Source organism: Lepisosteus platostomus, chromosome 13 (assembly GCF_059453375.1).
Source record: "Lepisosteus platostomus isolate fLepPlt1 chromosome 13, fLepPlt1.hap1, whole genome shotgun sequence".
Classification (NCBI taxonomy): domain Eukaryota; kingdom Metazoa; phylum Chordata; class Actinopteri; order Semionotiformes; family Lepisosteidae; genus Lepisosteus; species Lepisosteus platostomus.
The window spans coordinates 35,597,017-35,620,081 of NC_142623.1; the positions used below are offsets into that span (position 1 = coordinate 35,597,017).

Genomic DNA, 23,065 nt, shown 5'->3' on the forward strand with positions numbered 1-23,065 from the left:
TTTAAACGTAAACTGTTATTTAATACTACTTTTATTACACAAAAATGTTTTTCATCCGTTTATTTTGTACACTGTAGCCCATCCTCATCGGAAATGATGTAAATACTGTGTGTTTCGGAAAAACAATGATAATTGTTCCCCCTTTTGGAAAGAACTCCTGTCCAGAGGGTGGCAGTAAGGTTAATGGTTAAAACGCAGGAAACCCCAATGAACTCTAGGCAATACAGAAACATGGGTATAGTTTTACGTCTACATAATTTACGACAGCCGTATTCTGTTATGAGCAAAATGGCGTCCGGTAGCGGGGTAGGTTTTGAGTGTTCTTTCTTTTTATTTAAAAAACTGCAAGTATCAATAGTTCTTCAACAAAGAGTATTTCCGTTTTTAAAATGTCTACTTCCATTTATCGCGTAAGCGGTTTAATTTGATTATAGCCGCCTTACTGATAAAGTAGTTTAGCTACCAGACCTGATGGTTTAACTAATAATACCCCAGACTGGTGAGAATGTTTTGTTGGTTGAGTATTTTGTAACTTGCCTGAATTATGTACAAATTGTAAGATCATTTCCTCGGGGGTTTATTGAGATGGAGATGGTGTTCTTCGAGATCGTGCTATGTGATATCTAAATGTATTTTTTTTCCAAATACTTTCATACATATATGTGGACAACCATATACATTTTCTATACATCAGACATCTAGAGCAGAGTGACAGTTTGAAGTCCATGTGCATTTTTAAATGACACCTGAAAAGCTATTGCCTGGCTGAAGTCGATTCGGTGTTTTAAGTTTCTGTTCAAGTCGTTATTCTCCTAGGAAAAAAAGTAAAAAGTAAAACAATTTGCTCAAATGACTGTATAGCATTTTTTTATTAACTAGTTTTAACTTCGATATCGCATATATGTCGCTGGACTTATGGTACCTTCTAAAGTTATCGTGTATTTAGTATTGATGCAAAACTCTTTTATTACTAGACAAAAAATGACTTCCGAAGGAAATGGGATAAAGATGAGTATGAAAAGCTGGCTCAGAAGCGCCTCACGGAGGAAAGGGAGAAAAAAGATGGTAAGATAGCCTCTGGCATCCCCTTAGTTTTAACTTTAAACACATTAAAAGTTTTTTTTTGTGTTTGCGTCTTACAGAATCTTATAAGGTGCTAATCATTTTGACTCCTGATGATGTGATAGGAATAAGTACTTTGAGCTAATATAAATACTGTTAAAATAACAGAAGCATGGTGTAGTTTTGAGTCAGATTCCTCCTGGTCATTGTGGTCAATGAGAATTTGTTCTCATTTCACCATTCCATAAAATGCACGAATAATGATTGTGTCATGTAACGGCCCTTTGACTGTAAACTCACAGGTTACAGTTACCACACACACTGAAAATTGGATGACTAAATGTGTTTGATAACTTGAGCATGTGGGTACAAATACTATGTTTAGCCTTATTATAGAGGTCCCAAATAACATATAGAAAATCTTCACAATGTGTATTAAAAAGTACTGTTGTAGAAACATAAAATCATTTTTTTAGAGCTGCTACACTAAATCTCACTCAGGTGTAAATAATAAAACCTACATATTTGGGCTTCAGTATGTAGTGGAGGTATGAATAAAAATGTTCTGGCGCCATTTACTGCATTTGTTACATTACAGGCTCATTTAGTGAAGTTTGGTTCATGTCTGGTTGTTTTATTTTTGCATCAGGAAAACCTTCTCCGCCTGTTAAACGGGAGCTTTTACGACACAGGGACTACAAAGTGGACCTGGAGTCTAAGCTCGGGAAAACCATTGTCATCACTAAAACCACCCCGCAGGCGGAGATGGGTGGGTGAGTACTTTCAGGCTCGTCGTCCCACCTGATTGCTCATTCAGAGACAAAATCTTGTTCTAGGTTTTGGTCTTTACTGTTTGTTTGAGATTTCTAAGTCCTGAAACTTATTGGACAAGTGTGTGGTATGGTGATATTCAAATTGTACATACACATTGTTCATCTGTAGCTCGTAACAGAAAAAACAATTAATAGTTCACTACTTTCCACTTTTCCACAGGTTTATGTACACCTGATAAATTCTCTTGCATTCAGTTCTTTTAATAGAATACTCTGTAGAGATGGCAAGTTGAAAAAAAGCGAGCTTAGTACTGTCATTGTTAAATGGATTAATCTGTTATACCACAATATAGGAATGCATTAGCTTGAAACTGAAACCAAAGATTAAGAAATGTTATGAGCTGAAAAAGGTATTTTTGGTTGTTTTTTCAATGAAATCTTAATTTAACCCCCTTTGTTTGTTTTTCTTTGGGTTTCCAGATACTATTGTAATGTCTGTGATTGTGTAGTGAAGGATTCAATCAATTTTTTGGACCATATCAATGGCAAGAAACGTAAGTACAGACTTTGAGGAACATACTGCTATTTAGCATGAAGGTTTATCTCAGAAATTCTTGCTTTTGCTGTATTAATCTAGATGGTTCTGGTTCTATAGATGTCCAAGACATTTTGCAACACTAAAATAATTTTAAGAATCTCACGTTTGCTTCCTGTACTCATCTTTCATTTTTAATTAAATGTAGTAGAATAATTTACAGAACTTTACAGTGTCTTTACAGAGCAGTATAATTCTGCAGTGCCAATCCTCTCCTCACAATATTATGCTTGAGCATGGATTTCATGTCTTATTTTGCCGCTCTGAGGGAAATTCATTTTTATGAAGGTGTCGGAAATCTTGTCGCTGGCTCTGCTTTCAGATCAGAGAAATCTTGGTATGTCAATGCGGGTGGAACGGTCATCCCTTGATCAGGTGAAGAAACGTTTTGAGATGAACAAGAAAAAGCTGGAGGAGAAACAGAAAGAGTATGACTTTGAAGAGCGCATGAAGGAACTCAGAGAAGAGGTAATTTGCCAAGGGCTTCCAATCACAGTACAGTTTGTTTGCCTTATGCAGTGCAAGTCTAGGACCTACCCTTGATCCCGGAGAGCTGCAGCACCTACTGTTTCAAATGGTAACCAAGCCCCTGGTACCATAATTGAACAAACTGTTGCTCTACACTGGTTAAATTTAACTTATTCAGCCACTAATTCTTAGGTGGCTTCAAAGTGTGAAATAATCAGTGCCCTACAGAACTGTTGTCAGTAACCAGTGTTTTCAGTATTTATTTTTTTAGTCTTAATTCTAATCTGGTCTGTTTACTTTGGCCTTCAGGGTCTTTCCGCAACAGTTTGACTTTAGAAAAACTCAAATGGCTTTTGGTGTACTAGTAACTTCACAACAATTTGAAAAAGAAAAGAATAATTGGTGGTGGTGGTGGAGGGGAGTCCCCATTACCTGTAAAGCGCTTTGAGTGGAGTGTCCAGAAAAGCGCTATATAAGTGTAAGCAATAATCATCATCATCATCAAAATGTAGCTTTTCTTATCAGCATGCAAGCTTAACCTCTAGTTGTTCCTTAGCAGCCCACATGCTGACATCCCCCTCCCACTTAAACAGCTATTACATTAAAGGGACAGCTTTCAGATTTCTAGTTTGTGTTAAGAAAAAGGTGGAAATAGAGGTTTCTTTAGACCTGGGATCCTAAATCTTGGTTCTGTAGGGCCAGTGTGTCTGCTGTTGAGTCTAGCTGGGCTATTAATGACCTGAAATCTTAGGTTTAAGCTAGCGTTATGTGTTGTTTCCTAAGCAAAGCAGCAGTGCATGCATGCAAATTTCTGATGTTTTTTTATAAGCTTTTGCACATTTGCACTTACTCACTCACTCACCCCGTTCTTCATCATACACGGTTTTGGTCACAGTAATAGAAGGCAAGAAACGCGACAAAATTCTTCTGACTGTGATACTCCTCTGGGACAGGCACAGTGTCGCCCCTGGAATTAGGCAGTTTGGATATTAACATCTCTCTAGTGAAGAAACATAACCCTCCTGGACACACTGACAAAGGCATCATATGTGCTTATATACATCAGGGAAAGGTAGTATTGCACAAGAAGTGACAAATGTGGTCTCACTTTTTTAAAGTTTATGGGCAGTATGTTCTCATGAACAGTGCAGTAGTTTCTGTTGTTGCATCTAGGGATCTGTTGCTAGGCTCACATCTCATCTCACCTTGCACTTAGCAGGTGTTTGCTGTGCTGGCAAGAGTAATTCTGTCAAATGGAAACTTTGATCCTAGCCCAGTAAAATGGGGAATTAAACAGTGTTTTCCCCATGTAAGGCAATATATTTCAGCTTATCTATACATAGCTTGAAAAAGGTAACATGTTATATGTGGGTTAGAGCAAACCAAGTTCTTCTGCTGATCCAGAATTTCTAGTAGTGTCAGTTAGATATACCTCATTGTAAGCAGCATGTGCACTTCAAAGGTTTTAAAATATTAAAAGAAAATATAGAAATATTACTTATGTAACAATAGCACAGTTTAAGTTATTATTATTTACACTCTTGGCATGTCAGTTGTTAATGTTTTTACCTGTTGTGCTGAATTGTTTCAAGACCGGAAAACATCCATGAGTAATCCACAGTGTTTGTCCTGCTGTTTTGCCAGGAGGAAAAAGCAAAGGCATACAAGAAAGAAAAGCAGAAGGAGAAGAAGCGCAAGGCGGAGGAAGAGCTGACCTTTGAGGAAGACGATGAAATGGCAGCAGTGATGGGATTCTCAGGGTTTGGCTCCTCAAAGAAGGGGCATTGAACCACACCCATTACAGCTTTATCACCGATCCACACCTAGTCCTGTTGACTCCTTTATCTAACACAAGGTTGGCAAACCCTTTCACAATTCAGTGGAGGGACATGGCAGAACCTCTCCATCTCCTTGAAACAGCCTCGGACCATTGTTCTTTTACAATCGGGCTAAGCACAGGAGTTTCTAAGTGACATTTAAGTTCAACCCAAGTTGTAAGAAAAAAAAGGACTTCAGAGATGCCCACATTCCACATCCAACTAGTAGCAGAGTTTCATTCTAAAATGGCTTGAAGTGTATTATTTTAATGTCTTTCTTAATAATGCAGGTTGAATGAGAACTCTTGTACCAGCGCATGAAAGTCGATTTGCTCCCAGGTTGTTTGTTCTTTTTATTGGTGCATTTTTAGTTTAAAAATAAAAAAAAAAGTCAGATCCTTTCTCTTGCTTTGGTGATTCCCATGTACATAAACAGATTGCTCACGGGGGCTCTTTGTGGAACATAAAATGATTAAAACAATAAAGTACTCAAGTTTACTCCTTGACAGTTGCATGCTCTAGAAACATGTGGAGTGCATTGCCAGTTCTTTGGTAGTAATGCTATGTGACTGAGTAGCTGTCAGTCCATGCTAGGTAGTCTTTCTGCTGTCCAGCATGATGAGCTTTTGATCTACAGATTCATGGGTATAATCCATGTCTGTCAACCTGACTCTAGATTGCTGAAGATTTCCTGAATTTCCAGTGGATTTGATTATAGTAATATAACAACATTTATATTCATAAAAAAGTGACAGTTGCTTTGAGAGGTTTAAATGGCTAGAGCAAATTTAAAAAGATACTTTTGATGTATTAAAATTCAGTAAATATTGAACTTTCTAAAATATGAAAAAGTTGTAAAACAAAATGACCTTGCATTTTCCATATGCTCTGCAATCCCGATTTTGGCAAATCTGAAGCCTTTGTGATTAATATGTAGCTTTTATATAAATCAATGATTGGTTTTGGAAACTTGGTTAACCTACATGTATCTTCACTTAATTGGTCAGTTTAAGTTACTCAGATTTTTGTTGGAGTTAACACTTTTTAGACCATCTAACTGTACAGAACCTAGAGTACAGGCAATATGTTTTCTGGTGCATCACTTTCCTCAGCAGTGGTATTAAATAAAGAACATTAATGATTTCCAATGGTCTTCTCACCTTCAAGTACTTGTAACTTCTATCCGCAGCTTTACTGAGGTTGAATTTATTTGTCCAGTCATTCCCAGAAAACAGCTTGTTTCCAGTAAAAGCAGCGGCAAACTGGAGCCTATCCTGGAAGCATAGTGCATAAGGTGGGGATATAGGCTTGGATGTCCATTGCTAGGCATTCAGAGAACTTAGAGACACTCGACTAGATAACATTCTTGAAAGAAAAGAGAGAAGTTAATCACCCAGTGAATGTTAACACAAGCCTGGGGAGAGCCAACAGACTCCATACAGAAGCTTCTCCAGCCTACAATTAAACCAGAAACCCAAAAGCTCTGAGGCAGCGGTGCTAATCCCTGTGCTGTTGTACTGTTCTGTGTTCATTTATATTTCAACATAAATAGTGGTGGATTGGGAAAGGATAACATCTGCATTAAATACTGGCAATTCTTAACAAGTCTGGATTGATGTTTAATACTCTGTCCCATTCGGAGCCACGTGCTTTCTCTTGTGTGAGACTTTAGGAAACATACATTGTTTATTTCTATTCGTTTTTACATGCGTTTCTCAACTAGACTTTCTCGTCTTAATGTCATTGTCCCATAACAGCATTTCGTCCATCACGAAAGTTTCAGATGGAAATAAAACAACTTAGGCTTTTTTAAGAACACGGTTATATTATTAATGTAATTTTACCTGCTTATTGGTTTTCTTTTTATTTGCCGTATTTTTCTGAACAGAACTCGGTACAACGTTCTATTTAGAAAGATGGCTACTGTATATAGTTTGTTATATACTCCCACTAAGGCTTAATTAGAATGTTTTCTGACGAAGGAATCTTACACTGATTAAATTCAACATATCTCTGTTATTACTGGTGTTGTTTTGAGTAATAATACCACAAAAATACTGTTGTTATTTTACAGATGTAAAATAGTTTAGACTGCACACAGCGCACGTGTGTATCGTAACCAGTACTGGTTTGTGTAGTGCTTTAGTTCAGTTCAGTTTGTCACAAGTGCAACGATATGCTTATTTGCATATATGATCGAATACAACGATTACGAACCATGGGAGCTGTCCGTCGTTTTCGTTCTTTTATATAAAATTTTAACCATCTGTGACATACACCTGTGGTTGTAATGTATGTAAAATCACCGTGATTGTCAGATCTATAGTTTTTATTTTCTAAGGCACGTTTTCCTTTGCTTTCCCCACCGTGACACGCTGTTGCCAAACGCTTAACTGCGGGATACCATCGCGACTAATTCTTCACAGCATGTCATGATAGAGACCCCATGTATATCACATGTATATCATGGCAGTGTAAATCACGACTGGCGTCTTGCCACCCTGGCACCGCTGTCGCAACAAGGGTCTCATAGCAGGACATGATATACCCTGATAGTACCTGTCACCATATGTTGCAACAAGGGGTCAGTATATCCTGTAAGGGTATGTACTGTCGCAATATATGGACTCCATGTCGTAACGTGGGGGTGTGGCATTTTGTCAGGGGTATGTCATATCGCGATATGCGGGGCTTCATGTCGTGATATGGGCGCGGCAGTTTTTGTGATATCGCGATACATAGACTCCATGTCGCGACATGGGAGGTGGGCGTTTTGGCTGGACATGTCATATCGCGATATAGGACCATTCATGTCGCGACATGGGGTGGAGCATTTTTGCTGGGGTATGTCATATCGCGATATGAGGGCTTCATGTCGCGACATGGGCGTGGCAGGTTTTTTGTCATATCGCGATATGGGGATGGGCGTTTTGTCGGGGGGGGGGGAGCGTGGTACGCCATATCGCGATATATGGACTTAATGTCGCGACAGTCGCGCCATGACAGTGATGCGCCAGTCGCAATGGGTATCGCAATGTGATCATATGTGCGCACTTCTATGGTGACATGCTATCGGAGTCGTGAACGCGCTGTGGATGCCATGACATTTTTTTGTCTGCTTTTCCATTTTGACCTCAGTGCGACTTCTCTTATAGTGATTATTAATTGGAAACCAATGGATGTGTTACTGTATATCCAGGGTGCTCATACAGCACACACGGTTAACCAGGGCTACAGTATTTGGACCAAGAAGAACCTCCATCACCTGTGTATCTACATGTTCTCGGTGCTTCCAGGTGGCGCTTTACCCAATCAGAGTGTCGATTCTTACTCTTCACCCAATCGCGGCCCGCTGTTTGGGGGTTTAGCCAATCACGGGTCTGAGAGATATTCAAGCTAACAACACCAGGTGGATCGGGTTGTTTAGCGTCAATGAGAATATTTTTAAAATGCTTTACTTATTTGCAAAATAATTACATCGGCTTATTTTTTAACGTCTTTATTGATTCACAATGTCCCGTACTCTTCGAAATAAATACATTTTTATTTGCAATATAACTCTCCGCTGCTTTCTGTAATTAATACGTGGTATTTTAGCAATTGTAATCGTATATTTAAGGTAGGTGAAATACTTTCTGCTTTGTACTTTAAAAATGAATAGAAATGTAAAGTCTATGATCATTATATTATTATGCTCGGGCTTTTAATTTTTTTATTGTTAAATTATATCGATCTTGAAACTAATACCTAAAAATGTGAATATGGGCTCTCGTGTTGTACCAGGGTACACAAGCAATACGTTTTCGAGAACATGGTGAAACATTTAAAGAAAGCACCTATCCCAAAGAACTAACATAGTAACTCCTCCCTGAATGTAAGGCAGTTTATTCGTGTAAAGGCTGCAAACTCTGGGGTCAACTGATCAAAAGATCACAACTGAAAGATCTAGCGGGTTGTGACTTTGCTGTTTTGTACGTCACAGAGTGACATCACAGCCAGGAAAAGAAGACGCTATATTAAAATATATTGAAACATCCACCCCACCCAATCAGACAGACTCGGAAAACAAATTGCCCCCATTGTTTTCATCACAATCAGGAGCTCAAGCACCGAGTTGTTGGTACCTGTAAACTTCCTTGTAGATAGACACGTGATTACCCTAAAAAACAAGGTGCTATATCTCGTAAAGGAGAGCAGCACAAACGCTACCGACAGCAACATAAACCGACACAAACGCAGCAGTACCAATTGCGGTGAGTTTAATCGTTTGTGCTGTCTGTAGGGGGGGGCAACTTCACGGAGCTCAAGGTAAACCCTGCATGGGATTTTAAATACAATATTTCGGACGGATTTTGAAATCTTGCGTTTTGCTTTGTGTTCATTGTGTTTTGCAATAAAATATTAACTTCAGAGTAACTCGTAAAACTACTGAACATTCTAAAAGCAGGCATACTAAATACTTAGAACTGTTACAAGCAACAAGTGAAAATGAGCTCTTGTAGCCGTTCTTGAGCTAAAGACAAAGTCCTTATATGAGAGACCTTTGCAAACTAGCTATCCTTTGAAAGAGAATTAGCCGACTCTCTAGACAGGGACGAGATTATCGCCATATTCAATTCCAAGCCCCGACGCCTGCGTCTGGTCTAGAAGACCAAAACCTCACAACGGAGGTAGGCACTGGTTGTTTTTGTGTGTGTGTCCGCCGTGGCACAGTAGCGTTTGGCGGCCTAGGTAATTGTTGCTTAACCTGTGTGTGTGAGAGAGAGAGACAGTAGGTATATATATAAGGTTCCACTAATTCTGCTGTTTGATTATACCGCTCGAGGATTGCATTGTAAATTGGAGTGGTCCCCCCGTGCTGGCAGGATGATCAGTTAGAGCCCGGGCCATCCACTTTTGCACAGGCCCACCCAAAGATCAATACCTGGCTACGCCCCTGGTTTCGGGGTAGATCACTAGGTAGAAGCAACACTTTTACACGAATTTCATTTTTACTTGTACATCGATGCTGTGAATTGATTTTTGTGAACTGGGATTTAAAGGGGATATCTGCGCAGTCTAGAGCACCTACTACATTACGGAATGCTGCAAGCAATGTTTCTTTCATAGTACAGTACATGTGAGAATCTTACCTGCCTTTTCATGAAACCCTGTTTGATTGTATTCACTAATGCATGTTGAAGTATTTCAGGTGGATTTAAAAAACGAGATGGCTACTGCGGGTAGCTGCGTCAGCATGTGTAGGCTGCAAAGGAACAAGTAATGGGTTTATTCCATGCTGAAAAAAGGAAACACAACGTTTCGGCCGTGGAGCCTTCTTCAGGTGTCATATATAAACCTATTACTTGTTCACTAATGTATGGCCGGAAAACAACATCTAGCGTAAATAAAGTCTAAAGTCTAAATTCCATTTAACTCGTTATTCCATTTAACGTTTTTTTTTAAATCTTGTTTAACGCTACTTTCATTGTAGAAACGTGATTGTAAAGCAAGTTTTACATCCACGCATAAGCTGTGATGATTTGAACACGGCGCCTCTGTAGGCAGGAGGGGCGGGGGGAGGGCTTTGTGACGTATCGGAAACGTGTGCCTTTGTCAGCTGTTTCACTGCTGTGATCTCTGCACTGGGTTAGCTCAATGGTTACTTCAAACTTTGCAAGTTTCTCATTCCGCGGCCGCGGGGTTCGGACCATGGGCGCTGTCTACTGTTTTTGTTTTTGTTTTTTCTCCTTTTTTTTCTTTTAAACTAAAGAAACATAAATCTCCATCTAGCGCTCCGTATCGGTTTGTAGTGATTTAGTTTACAGTTCAAGGTTAACAGTTTAAGGTAGAAACTCCGTGCCTGTTGTCTTCAAATGATTTCCACGCATTTTGAAAAGAATTGCTTGAAGAGCCTAGCAATAAAACGTAGCGGCATAAAACAAGATAAAAACGAGTCACGAGACTCAGGCTATGTGACGTCGATGTAATAAAAACTTATTTTCCGCCGGTTACAATCGCGCCGGCTTAGCTCAGCGGTTACTTCTTGAACAAACCTTTCCCCTACCCGGGGTTTCGAACCACGGGCGCTGTCCGGCGTTTTTTTCACTTTTATCAAAAATAAAATGAGGTCGATATGAGTATTTTCTGCTTAGATTTTCATGTAAATGGAACCTTTAATTGTGAAGGGACGCGGATCGTGAATATTATTCTGTGTTTCGGGGTAGTTGGGTGTGGGTGAGGCACAAAGGGTACATCACATAACCCCATACAGTGCTTCCAAATCGTTATGGTTTTATAACACAGTGTTCACTTCTGTTTGTGGTTATTTAAAGACGCGTTTAAGTTGACTCAACTTTTTTATTTTACGAATGAATATATTTAAAGAATCATATTAGCCTGATGAACCGGTAGGTGTCGCTCATTAACCATGGAAAAACAAGAATCAGGAGATCTCCTATTGGATTCCCATACTCTGCTGCACTCCCCATATTGGTTACATATGGAAGTGTCCTCCTATTCTACTTCAACATTACTTGGTATGTTCCTCCCTTCGTCTCTCAATTTCCCAAATTTAGCAGTCATCCCCTGGTTAAGTGCTCTCTTAGGATTTGGGTTCAGTTTAGGAAACACTTTGGAATACAGTCTTTCAATGTTTGTGCTCCTCTGCATGTAAACCATTTGTTTGCTTCTTCTGTTATAGACCAGGCATTATAATAATAATAATAACAACAACTGCTTACACGTATATATGGACACTCCACTCAAAGCACTTTACAGGTAATGGGGATCCTCTCCACCACCACCACCAATGTGCGCCCCACCTGGATGATGTGACGGCAGCCACAGTGTGCCAGAACACTCACCACACGTCAGCTTTCAGTGGGAAGGAGGGCAGAGTAAACTTTCCCAAACATTGATCCTGAATGTGTGATAAGTGGAAGCAGGCCCCTGCTACTCCTTTCCACATGTACTGGTGTTGTTCCACACTGAAATCATTTTGCAAGTCTATATTTGAAACTCTTAAACAATTTTAGATGTGCTGAGCTCCCTCCTCTGATAGTTAACTTTGGTGTACCTCATAATGACGTTTTATCTAATATTCAGTTAGGCATGCTGGCCTTTACTAGCAATACATTTGATTTTGCTCCATTGAACACAACCTGTTGCACCCACCTTAACTCACTGAATAAGGGATGTGATGTACTTTCTCCAGCCTTGTTTTCCCTTTGTTGGCTCAATTGCAAAAATATATTCTGCCTGGCAGCCCTATTTAAACTTCTTTTAGAGCTTGCAGCTCAACCAGACCTCTGCAAGACCCTGAAGACTGTGGCTTCACTCTTCTCAGCCAGTAGCTATCTCGTTCTGCACCTCACAACTGGAATTCCACTGAAGCTCAGCGGGTGTGAGCCTGGTCAGTACCTGGATGGCAGACCTCCTGTGGAAAAACTCAGGTTGCTGCTGAAAGAGGTGTTAGTGGGGCCAGCAGGGGGTTCTCACCCTGTGGTCCATGTGGGTCCTAATGCCCTAGTATAGTGATGGTGATGCTATACTGTAAATGGGTGCTGTCCTTTGGAAGAGATGTAAAACCGAGGTCCTGACTCTCTGTGGTCATTAAAGATCCCAGGGCATTGCTTGAAAAGAGTAGGGGTGTCCTGGGCAAATTTCCCATTGGCTCTTAGCAATCATGGCCTCCTAATAATCCTCCGCTATAAATTGACTTCATTAGTCTGCTCTCCTCCCCACTGCTAGCTGGTGTGTGTTGAGTGTTCTGGTGCACTATGGCTGCCATGGCATCATCCAGGTGGATTCTGCACATTGGTGGTGGAGGGCAGTCCCCATTACCTGTAAAGCACTTTGAGTGGAATGTCCAGAAAAGCGCTATATAAGTGTAAGCAATTCTTATTATTCCGTCCTTTCACTACTTTTTTTTTCTCTTTTCCCATCGGTTATCTGTTTCCCATCGCAGGTTTCATTTTTTATTTGTTCTCCTTTCTTCCCATTTTTATATCAGTGTTGGATCCATCTAATTTGTTTAGATCCCAAGTCTGTGATGACATTACAAGGTCGTTTTCAGCAGCATAAGCTGTGATGATTTGAACACGGCGCCTCTGTAGGCAGGAGGGGCGGGGGGAGGGCTTTGTGACGTATCGGAAACGTGTACCTTTGTCAGCTGTTTCACTGCTGCGATCTATGCACTGGGTTAGCTCAATGGTTACTTCAAACTTTGCAAGTTTCTCATTCCGCGGCCGCAAGGTTGCGGGGTTCGGACCATGGGCGCTGTCCAGTGTTTTTGTTTTTGTTTTTTCTCCTTTTTTTTCTTTTAAACTAAAGAAACATACATCTCCATCTAGCGCTCAGTATCGGTTTGTAGTGATTTAGTTTACAGTTCAAGGTTAACAGTTTAAAGTAGAAACTTCGTGCCTGTTGTCTTCAAATGATTTCCACGCATTTTGAAAAGAATTGCTTGACGAGCCTAGCAATAAAACGTAGCGGCATAAAACAAGATAAAAACGAGTCATGAGACTCAGGCTATGTGACGTCGATGTAATAAAAACTCATTTTCCGCCGGTTACAATCGCGCCGGCTTAGCTCAGCGGTTACTTCTCAAACAAACCTTCCCCTACCCGGGGTTTCGAACCACGGGCGCTGTCCGGCGTTTTTTTCACTTTTATCAAAAATAAAATGAGGTCGATATGAGTATTTTCTGCTTAGATTTTCATGTAAATGGAACCTTTAATTGTGAAGGGACGTGGATCGTAAATATTATTCTGTGTTTCGGGGTAGTTGGGTGTGGGTGAGGCACAAAGGGTACATCATATAACCCCATACAGTGCTTTCAAATCGTTATGGTTTTATTACACAGTGTTCACTTCTGTTTGTGGTTATTTAAAAACACGTTTAAGTTGACTCAACTTTTTTATTTTACGAATGAATATATTTAAAGAATCATATTAGCCTGATGAACCGGTAGGTGTCGCTCATTAACCATGGAAAAACAAGAATCAGGAGATCTCCTATTGGATTCCCATACTCTGCTGCACTCCCCATCTTGGTTACATATGGAAGTGTCCTCCTATTCTACTTCAACATTACCTGGTATGTTCCTCCCTTCGTCTCTCAATTTCCCAATTTAGCAGTCATCCCCTGGTTATGTGCTCTCTTAGGATTTGGATTCAGTTTAGGAAACACTTTGGAATACAGTCTTTCAATGTTTGTGCTCCTCTGCATGTAAACCATTTGTTTGCTTCTTCTGTTATAGACCAGCCATTATAATAATAATAATAATAATAATAATAACAACAACAACAACTGATTACACGTATATATGGACACTCCACTCAAAGCACTTTACAGGTAATGGGGACTCCCCTCCACCACCACCAATGTGCAGCCCCACCTGGATGATGTGACGGCAGCCACAGTGCGCCAGAACACTCACCACACGTCGGCTTTCAGTGGGAAGGAGGGCAGAGTAAACTTTCCCAAACATTGATCCTGAATGTGTGATAAGTGGAAGCAGACCCCTGCTACTCCTTTCCACATGTACTGGTCTTGTTCCACACTGAAATCATTTTGCAAGTCTATATTTGAAACTCTTAAACAATTTTAGATGTGCTGAGCTCCCTCCTCTGATAGTTAACTTTGGTGTACCTCATAATGACGTTTTATCTAATATTCAGTTAGGCATGCTGGCCTTTACTAGCAATACATTTGATTTTGCTCCATTGAACACAACCTGTTGCACCCACCTTTACTCACTGAATAAGGGATGTGATGTACTTTCTCCAGCCTTGTTTTCCCTTTGTTGGCTCAATTGCAAAAATATATTCTGCCTGGCAGCCCTATTTAAACTTCTTTTAGAGCTTGCAGCTCAACCAGACCTCTGCAAGACCCTGAAGACTGTGGCTTCGCTCTTCTCAGCCAGTAGCCATCTCGTTCTGCACCTCACAACTGGAATTCCACTGAATAATAATAACAATAAACTTTATTTTATATAGCGCCTTTAAAGGTGGCTTCTCAAAGTGCTTTACAGGATGACAATAACAATAAATAAGAAGACTACAACAATAAATAAGAAGATTTCACAAGATAGGACACAATTATAATTACAACAATACAGCAATAACAATAGAGGAGACTGTGGAAGATGGTATTAAGAAGAGCAGAGGGGTGAAGAATGGAACCAGTTAAATAAAGGCTTTTCTGAAGAAGAAGGTTTTGAGTCTGGATTTGAAGGAGTTTAGAGAAGGTGACTCTCTAATATCCTTGGGCAAAGAGTTCCAGAGCTTGGGGGCATAGCAGGAGAAGGTCCTGTCGCCCATACAATTTAGACAGGCTTGGGGGACAGTAAGGAGGGCAGAATTTGAAGAGCGGAGGTTGCGAGGTGGGGAGTAGGGCGATAAAAGTTCAGACAGGTATTGAGGTGTCAAGTCATGTAAAGCCTTGTAGGTGAGCATGAGGATTTTAAAGTCTAAGCGGAATTTGACCGGAAGCCAGTGCAAGGACTCCAGGATAGCAGTAATGTGAACACTTGCACTAGACCTGGTCAGGATTCTGGCTGCTGAATTTTGGACATACTGCAGCTTGTTCAGAGTAGATTTAGATACCCCAGGGAGTAGAGCATTGCAGTAGTCAATTCGAGAGAATACAAATATGTTGATCAGCTTTTCAGCCACAGTTAATGATAGCATAGGGTGTAGCCTTGCGATATTTCTAAGGTGAAAAAAAGATGTTTTGACAGTATGCTGTACATGGGGGTCGAATGTTAAGCCAGAATCGAATAGAACCACAAGGTTTTTCAATTTTGATTGAAGCTCAAGTACAGAGCCATCTACAGACAGGGTTACAGGACTGGCTTTACGAAGTTGATGGGGGGTACCAATAAGCATGACTTCAGTCTTGTCACAGTTAAGATGAAGGAAGTTTTGAGTCATCCAAGTTTTTATGTCAGAGATGCAATTAGATAGAATAGAGACAGCCACATCAGTGTCGGGTTTGCTATGGATGTATATTTGAGTATCGTCAGCGTAAAAAGCTCAGCAGGTGTGAGCCTGGTCAGTACCTGGATGGCAGACCTCCTGGGGAAAAACTAAGGTTGCTGTTGAAAGAGGTGTTAGTGGGGCCAGCGGGGGGTTCTCACCCCGTGGTCCATGTGGGTCCTAATGCCCTAGTATAGTGATGGTGATGCTATACTGTAAATGGGTGCTGTCCTTTGGAAGAGATGTAAAACCGAGGTCCTGACTCTCTGTGGTCATTAAAGATCCCAGGGCATTGCTTGAAAAGAGTAGGGGTGTCCTGGGCAAATTTCCCATTGGCTCTTAGCAATCATGGCCTCCTAATAATCCTCCGCTATAAATTGACTTCATTAGTCTGCTCTCCTCCCCACTGCTTGCTGGTGTGTGTTGAGTGTTCTGGTGCACTATGGCTGCCATGGCATCATCCAGGTGGATTCTGCACATTGGTGGTGGAGGGCAGTCCCCATTACCTGTAAAGCACTTTGAGTGGAGTGTCCAGAAAAGCGCTATATAAGTGTAAGCAATTCTTATTATTCCGTCCTTTCACTACTTTTTTTTTTCTCTTTTCCCATCGGTTATCTGTTTCCCATCGCAGGTTTCATTTTTTATTTGTTCTCCTTTCTTCCCATTTTTATATCAGTGTTGGATCCATCTAATTTGTTTAGATCCCAAGTCTGTGATGACATTACAAGGTCGTTTTCAGCAGCATAAGCTGTGATGATTTGAACTCGGCGCCTCTGTAGGCAGGAGGGGCGGGGGGAGGGCTTTGTGACGTATCGGAAACGTGTACCTTTGTCAGCTGTTTCACTGCTGCGATCTCTGCACTGGGTTAGCTCAATGGTTACTTCAAACTTTGCAAGTTTCTCATTCCGCGGCCGCAAGGTTGCGGGGTTCGGACCATGGGCGCTGTCCAGTGCTTTTGTTTTTGTTTTTTCTCCTTTTTTTTCTTTTAAACTAAAGAAACATAAATCTCCATCTAGCGCTCAGTATCGGTTTGTAGTGATTTAGTTTACAGTTCAAGGTTAACAGTTTAAGGTAGAAACTTCGTGCCTGTTGTCTTCAAATGATTTCCACGCATTTTGAAAAGAATTGCTTGACGAGCCTAGCAATAAAACGTAGCGGCATAAAACAAGATAAAAACGAGTCATGAGACTCAGGCTATGTGACGTCGATGTAATAAAAACTCATTTTCCGCCGGTTACAATCGCGCCGGCTTAGCTCAGCGGTTACTTCACGAACAAACCTTTCCCCTACCCGGGGTTTCGAACCACGGGCGCTGTCCGGCGTTTTTTTCACTTTTATCAAAAATAAAATGAGGTCGATATGAGTATTTTCTGCTTAGATTTTCATGTAAATGGAACCTTTAATTGTGAAGGGACGCGGATCGTGAATATTATTCTGTGTTTCGGGGTAGTTGGGTGTGGGTGAGGCACAAAGGGTACATCACATAACCCCATACAGTGCTTCCAAATCGTTATGGTTTTATTACACAGTGTTCACTTCTGTTTGTGGTTATTTAAAAACACGTTTAAGTTGACTCAACTTTTTTATTTTACGAATGAATATATTTAAAGAATCATATTAGCCTGATGAACCGGTAGGTGTCGCTCATTAACCATGGAAAAACAAGAATCAGGAGATCTCCTATTGGATTCCCATACTCTGCTGCACTCCCCATCTTGGTTACATATGGAAGTGTCCTCCTATTCTACTTCAACATTACCTGGTATGTTCCTCCCTTCGTCTCTCAATTTCCCAATTTAGCAGTCATCCCCTGGTTATGTGCTCTCTTAGGATTTGGATTCAGTTTAGGAAACACTTTGGAATACAGTCTTTCAATGTTTGTGCTCCTCTGCATGTAAACCATTTGTTTGCTTCTTCTGTTATAGACCAGCCATTATAATAATAATAATAATAATAATAATAATAATAATAATAATAATAATAATAACAACTGCTTACACGTATATATGGACACTCCACTCAAAGCACTTTACAGGTAATGGGGATCCCCTCCACCACCACCAATGTGCAGCCCCACCTGGATGATGTGACGGCAGCCACAGTGCGCCAGAACACTCACCACACGTCGGCTTTCAGTGGGAAGGAGGGCAGAGTAAACTTTCCCAAACATTGATCCTGAATGTGTGATAAGTGGAAGCAGGCCCCTGCTACTCCTTTCCACATGTACTGGTCTTGTTCCACACTGAAATCATTTTGCAAGTCTATATTTGAAACTCTTAAACAATTTAAGATGTGCTGAGCTCCCTCCTCTGATAGTTAACTTTGGTGTACCTCATAATGACGTTTTATCTAATATTCAGTTAGGCATGCTGGCCTTTACTAGCAATACATTTGATTTTGCTCCATTAAACACAACCTGTTGCACCCACCTTTACTCACTGAATAAGGGATGTGATGTACTTTCTCCAGCCTTGTTTTCCCTTTGTTGGGTCAATTGCAAAAATATATTCTGCCTGGCAGCCCTATTTAAACTTCTTTTAGAGCTTGCAGCTCAACCAGACCTCTGCAAGACCCTGAAGACTGTGGTTTCGCTCTTCTCAGCCAGTAGCCATCTCGTTCTGCACCTCACAACTGGAATTCCACTGAATAATAATAACAATAAACTTTATTTTATATAGCGCCTTTAAAGGTGGCTTCTCAAAGTGCTTTACAGGATGACAATAACAATAAATAAGAAGACTACAACAATAAATAAGAAGATTTCACAAGATAGGACACAATTATAATTACAACAATACAGCAATAACAATAGAGGAGACTGTGGAAGATGGTATTAAGAAGAGCAGAGGGGTGAAGAATGGAACCAGTTAAATAAAGGCTTTTCTGAAGAAGAAGGTTTTGAGTCTGGATTTGAAGGAGTTTAGAGAAGGTGACTCTCTAATATCCTTGGGCAAAGAGTTCCAGAGCTTGGGGGCATAGCAGGAGAAGGTCCTGTCGCCCATACAATTTAGACAGGCTTGGGGGACAGTAAGGAGGGCAGAATTTGAAGAGCGGAGGTTGCGAGGTGGGGAGTAGGGCGATAAAAGTTCAGACAGGTATTGAGGTGTCAAGTCATGTAAAGCCTTGTAGGTGAGCATGAGGATTTTAAAGTCTACGCGGAATTTGACCGGAAGCCAGTGCAAGGACTCCAGGATAGCAGTAATGTGAACACTTGCACTAGACCTGGTCAGGATTCTGGCTGCTGAATTTTGGACATACTGCAGCTTGTTCAGAGTAGATTTAGATACCCCAGGGAGTAGAGCATTGCAGTAGTCAATTCGAGAGAATACAAATATGTTGATCAGCTTTTCAGCCACAGTTAATGATAGCATAGGGTGTAGCCTTGCGATATTTCTAAGGTGAAAAAAAGATGTTTTGACAGTATGCTGTACATGGGGGTCGAATGTTAAGCCAGAATCGAATATAACCACAAGGTTTTTCAATTTTGATTGAAGCTCAAGTACAGAGCCATCTACAGACAGGGTTACAGGACTGGCTTTGCGAAGTTGATGGGGGGTACCAATAAGCATGACTTCAGTCTTGTCACAGTTAAGATGAAGGAAGTTTTGAGTCATCCAAGTTTTTATGTCAGAGATGCAATTAGATAGAATAGAGACAGCCACATCAGTGTCGGGTTTGCTATGGATGTATATTTGAGTATCGTCAGCGTAAAAAGCTCAGCAGGTGTGAGCCTGGTCAGTACCTGGATGGCAGACCTCCTGGGGAAAAACTAAGGTTGCTGCTGAAAGAGGTGTTAGTGGGGCCAGCGGGGGGTTCTCACCCCGTGGTCCATGTGGGTCCTAATGCCCTAGTATAGTGATGGTGATGCTATACTGTAAATGGGTGCTGTCCTTTGGAAGAGATGTAAAACCGAGGTCCTGACTCTCTGTGGTCATTAAAGATCCCAGGGCATTGCTTGAAAAGAGTAGGGGTGTCCTGGGCAAATTTCCCATTGGCTCTTAGCAATCATGGCCTCCTAATAATCCTCCGCTATAAATTGACTTCATTAGTCTGCTCTCCTCCCCACTGCTTGCTGGTGTGTGTTGAGTGTTCTGGTGCACTATGGCTGCCATGGCATCATCCAGGTGGATTCTGCACATTGGTGGTGGAGGGCAGTCCCCATTACCTGTAAAGCACTTTGAGTGGAGTGTCCAGAAAAGCGCTATATAAGTGTAAGCAATTCTTATTATTCCGTCCTTTCACTACTTTTTTTTTTCTCTTTTCCCATCGGTTATCTGTTTCCCATCGCAGGTTTCATTTTTTATTTGTTCTCCTTTCTTCCCATTTTTATATCAGTGTTGGATCCATCTAATTTGTTTAGATCCCAAGTCTGTGATGACATTACAAGGTCGTTTTCAGCAGCATAAGCTGTGATGATTTGAACACGGCGCCTCTGTAGGCAGGAGGGGCGGGGGGAGGGCTTTGTGACGTATCGGAAACGTGTACCTTTGTCAGCTGTTTCACTGCTGCGATCTATGCACTGGGTTAGCTCAATGGTTACTTCAAACTTTGCAAGTTTCTCATTCCGCGGCCGCAAGGTTGCGGGGTTCGGACCATGGGCGCTGTCCAGTGTTTTTGTTTTTGTTTTTTCTCCTTTTTTTTCTTTTAAACTAAAGAAACATACATCTCCATCTAGCGCTCAGTATCGGTTTGTAGTGATTTAGTTTACAGTTCAAGGTTAACAGTTTAAAGTAGAAACTTCGTGCCTGTTGTCTTCAAATGATTTCCACGCATTTTGAAAAGAATTGCTTGACGAGCCTAGCAATAAAACGTAGCGGCATAAAACAAGATAAAAACGAGTCATGAGACTCAGGCTATGTGACGTCGATGTAATAAAAACTCATTTTCCGCCGGTTACAATCGCGCCGGCTTAGCTCAGCGGTTACTTCTCAAACAAACCTTCCCCTACCCGGGGTTTCGAACCACGGGCGCTGTCCGGCGTTTTTTTCACTTTTATCAAAAATAAAATGAGGTCGATATGAGTATTTTCTGCTTAGATTTTCATGTAAATGGAACCTTTAATTGTGAAGGGACGTGGATCGTAAATATTATTCTGTGTTTCGGGGTAGTTGGGTGTGGGTGAGGCACAAAGGGTACATCATATAACCCCATACAGTGCTTTCAAATCGTTATGGTTTTATTACACAGTGTTCACTTCTGTTTGTGGTTATTTAAAAACACGTTTAAGTTGACTCAACTTTTTTATTTTACGAATGAATATATTTAAAGAATCATATTAGCCTGATGAACCGGTAGGTGTCGCTCATTAACCATGGAAAAACAAGAATCAGGAGATCTCCTATTGGATTCCCATACTCTGCTGCACTCCCCATCTTGGTTACATATGGAAGTGTCCTCCTATTCTACTTCAACATTACCTGGTATGTTCCTCCCTTCGTCTCTCAATTTCCCAATTTAGCAGTCATCCCCTGGTTATGTGCTCTCTTAGGATTTGGATTCAGTTTAGGAAACACTTTGGAATACAGTCTTTCAATGTTTGTGCTCCTCTGCATGTAAACCATTTGTTTGCTTCTTCTGTTATAGACCAGCCATTATAATAATAATAATAATAATAATAATAATAATAATAATAATAATAATAATAATAATAACAACAACAACAACTGATTACACGTATATATGGACACTCCACTCAAAGCACTTTACAGGTAATGGGGACTCCCCTCCACCACCACCAATGTGCAGCCCCACCTGGATGATGTGACGGCAGCCACAGTGCGCCAGAACACTCACCACACGTCGGCTTTCAGTGGGAAGGAGGGCAGAGTAAACTTTCCCAAACATTGATCCTGAATGTGTGATAAGTGGAAGCAGACCCCTGCTACTCCTTTCCACATGTACTGGTCTTGTTCCACACTGAAATCATTTTGCAAGTCTATATTTGAAACTCTTAAACAATTTTAGATGTGCTGAGCTCCCTCCTCTGATAGTTAACTTTGGTGTACCTCATAATGACGTTTTATCTAATATTCAGTTAGGCATGCTGGCCTTTACTAGCAATACATTTGATTTTGCTCCATTGAACACAACCTGTTGCACCCACCTTTACTCACTGAATAAGGGATGTGATGTACTTTCTCCAGCCTTGTTTTCCCTTTGTTGGCTCAATTGCAAAAATATATTCTGCCTGGCAGCCCTATTTAAACTTCTTTTAGAGCTTGCAGCTCAACCAGACCTCTGCAAGACCCTGAAGACTGTGGCTTCGCTCTTCTCAGCCAGTAGCCATCTCGTTCTGCACCTCACAACTGGAATTCCACTGAATAATAATAACAATAAACTTTATTTTATATAGCGCCTTTAAAGGTGGCTTCTCAAAGTGCTTTACAGGATGACAATAACAATAAATAAGAAGACTACAACAATAAATAAGAAGATTTCACAAGATAGGACACAATTATAATTACAACAATACAGCAATAACAATAGAGGAGACTGTGGAAGATGGTATTAAGAAGAGCAGAGGGGTGAAGAATGGAACCAGTTAAATAAAGGCTTTTCTGAAGAAGAAGGTTTTGAGTCTGGATTTGAAGGAGTTTAGAGAAGGTGACTCTCTAATATCCTTGGGCAAAGAGTTCCAGAGCTTGGGGGCATAGCAGGAGAAGGTCCTGTCGCCCATACAATTTAGACAGGCTTGGGGGACAGTAAGGAGGGCAGAATTTGAAGAGCGGAGGTTGCGAGGTGGGGAGTAGGGCGATAAAAGTTCAGACAGGTATTGAGGTGTCAAGTCATGTAAAGCCTTGTAGGTGAGCATGAGGATTTTAAAGTCTAAGCGGAATTTGACCGGAAGCCAGTGCAAGGACTCCAGGATAGCAGTAATGTGAACACTTGCACTAGACCTGGTCAGGATTCTGGCTGCTGAATTTTGGACATACTGCAGCTTGTTCAGAGTAGATTTAGATACCCCAGGGAGTAGAGCATTGCAGTAGTCAATTCGAGAGAATACAAATATGTTGATCAGCTTTTCAGCCACAGTTAATGATAGCATAGGGTGTAGCCTTGCGATATTTCTAAGGTGAAAAAAAGATGTTTTGACAGTATGCTGTACATGGGGGTCGAATGTTAAGCCAGAATCGAATAGAACCACAAGGTTTTTCAATTTTGATTGAAGCTCAAGTACAGAGCCATCTACAGACAGGGTTACAGGACTGGCTTTACGAAGTTGATGGGGGGTACCAATAAGCATGACTTCAGTCTTGTCACAGTTAAGATGAAGGAAGTTTTGAGTCATCCAAGTTTTTATGTCAGAGATGCAATTAGATAGAATAGAGACAGCCACATCAGTGTCGGGTTTGCTATGGATGTATATTTGAGTATCGTCAGCGTAAAAAG

At 40.9% G+C, this 23,065-nt stretch overlaps 1 protein-coding gene across 1 annotated transcript; it reads left to right on the forward strand.

The window, feature by feature from the left end:
- The first annotated feature begins 210 nt into the window (after positions 1–210).
- zmat2 (zinc finger, matrin-type 2) lies at positions 211–5,863 on the forward strand. The gene is made up of 6 exons (XM_088604404.1): positions 211–306; positions 975–1,065; positions 1,712–1,835; positions 2,316–2,389; positions 2,753–2,898; positions 4,543–5,863. The coding sequence occupies exons 1-6, from the start codon at positions 232–234 to the stop codon at positions 4,684–4,686; spliced, it is 654 nt and encodes a 217-aa protein (XP_088460530.1). The 5' UTR covers positions 211–231; the 3' UTR covers positions 4,687–5,863.
- The last annotated feature ends 17,202 nt before the right edge of the window (positions 5,864–23,065 follow it).

Excerpts from the sequence above, each read along its gene's own strand:
- zmat2 (XM_088604404.1), top strand. The coding sequence starts at position 232 with ATGGGTATAGTTTTACGTCTACATAATTTACGACAGCCGTATTCTGTT. Across the intron at positions 1,836-2,315 it reads CCGCAGGCGGAGATGGGTGG|ATACTATTGTAATGTCTGTG; the intron begins GTGAGTACTTTC and ends TTGGGTTTCCAG. Across the intron at positions 2,899-4,542 it reads TGAAGGAACTCAGAGAAGAG|GAGGAAAAAGCAAAGGCATA; the intron begins GTAATTTGCCAA and ends CTGTTTTGCCAG.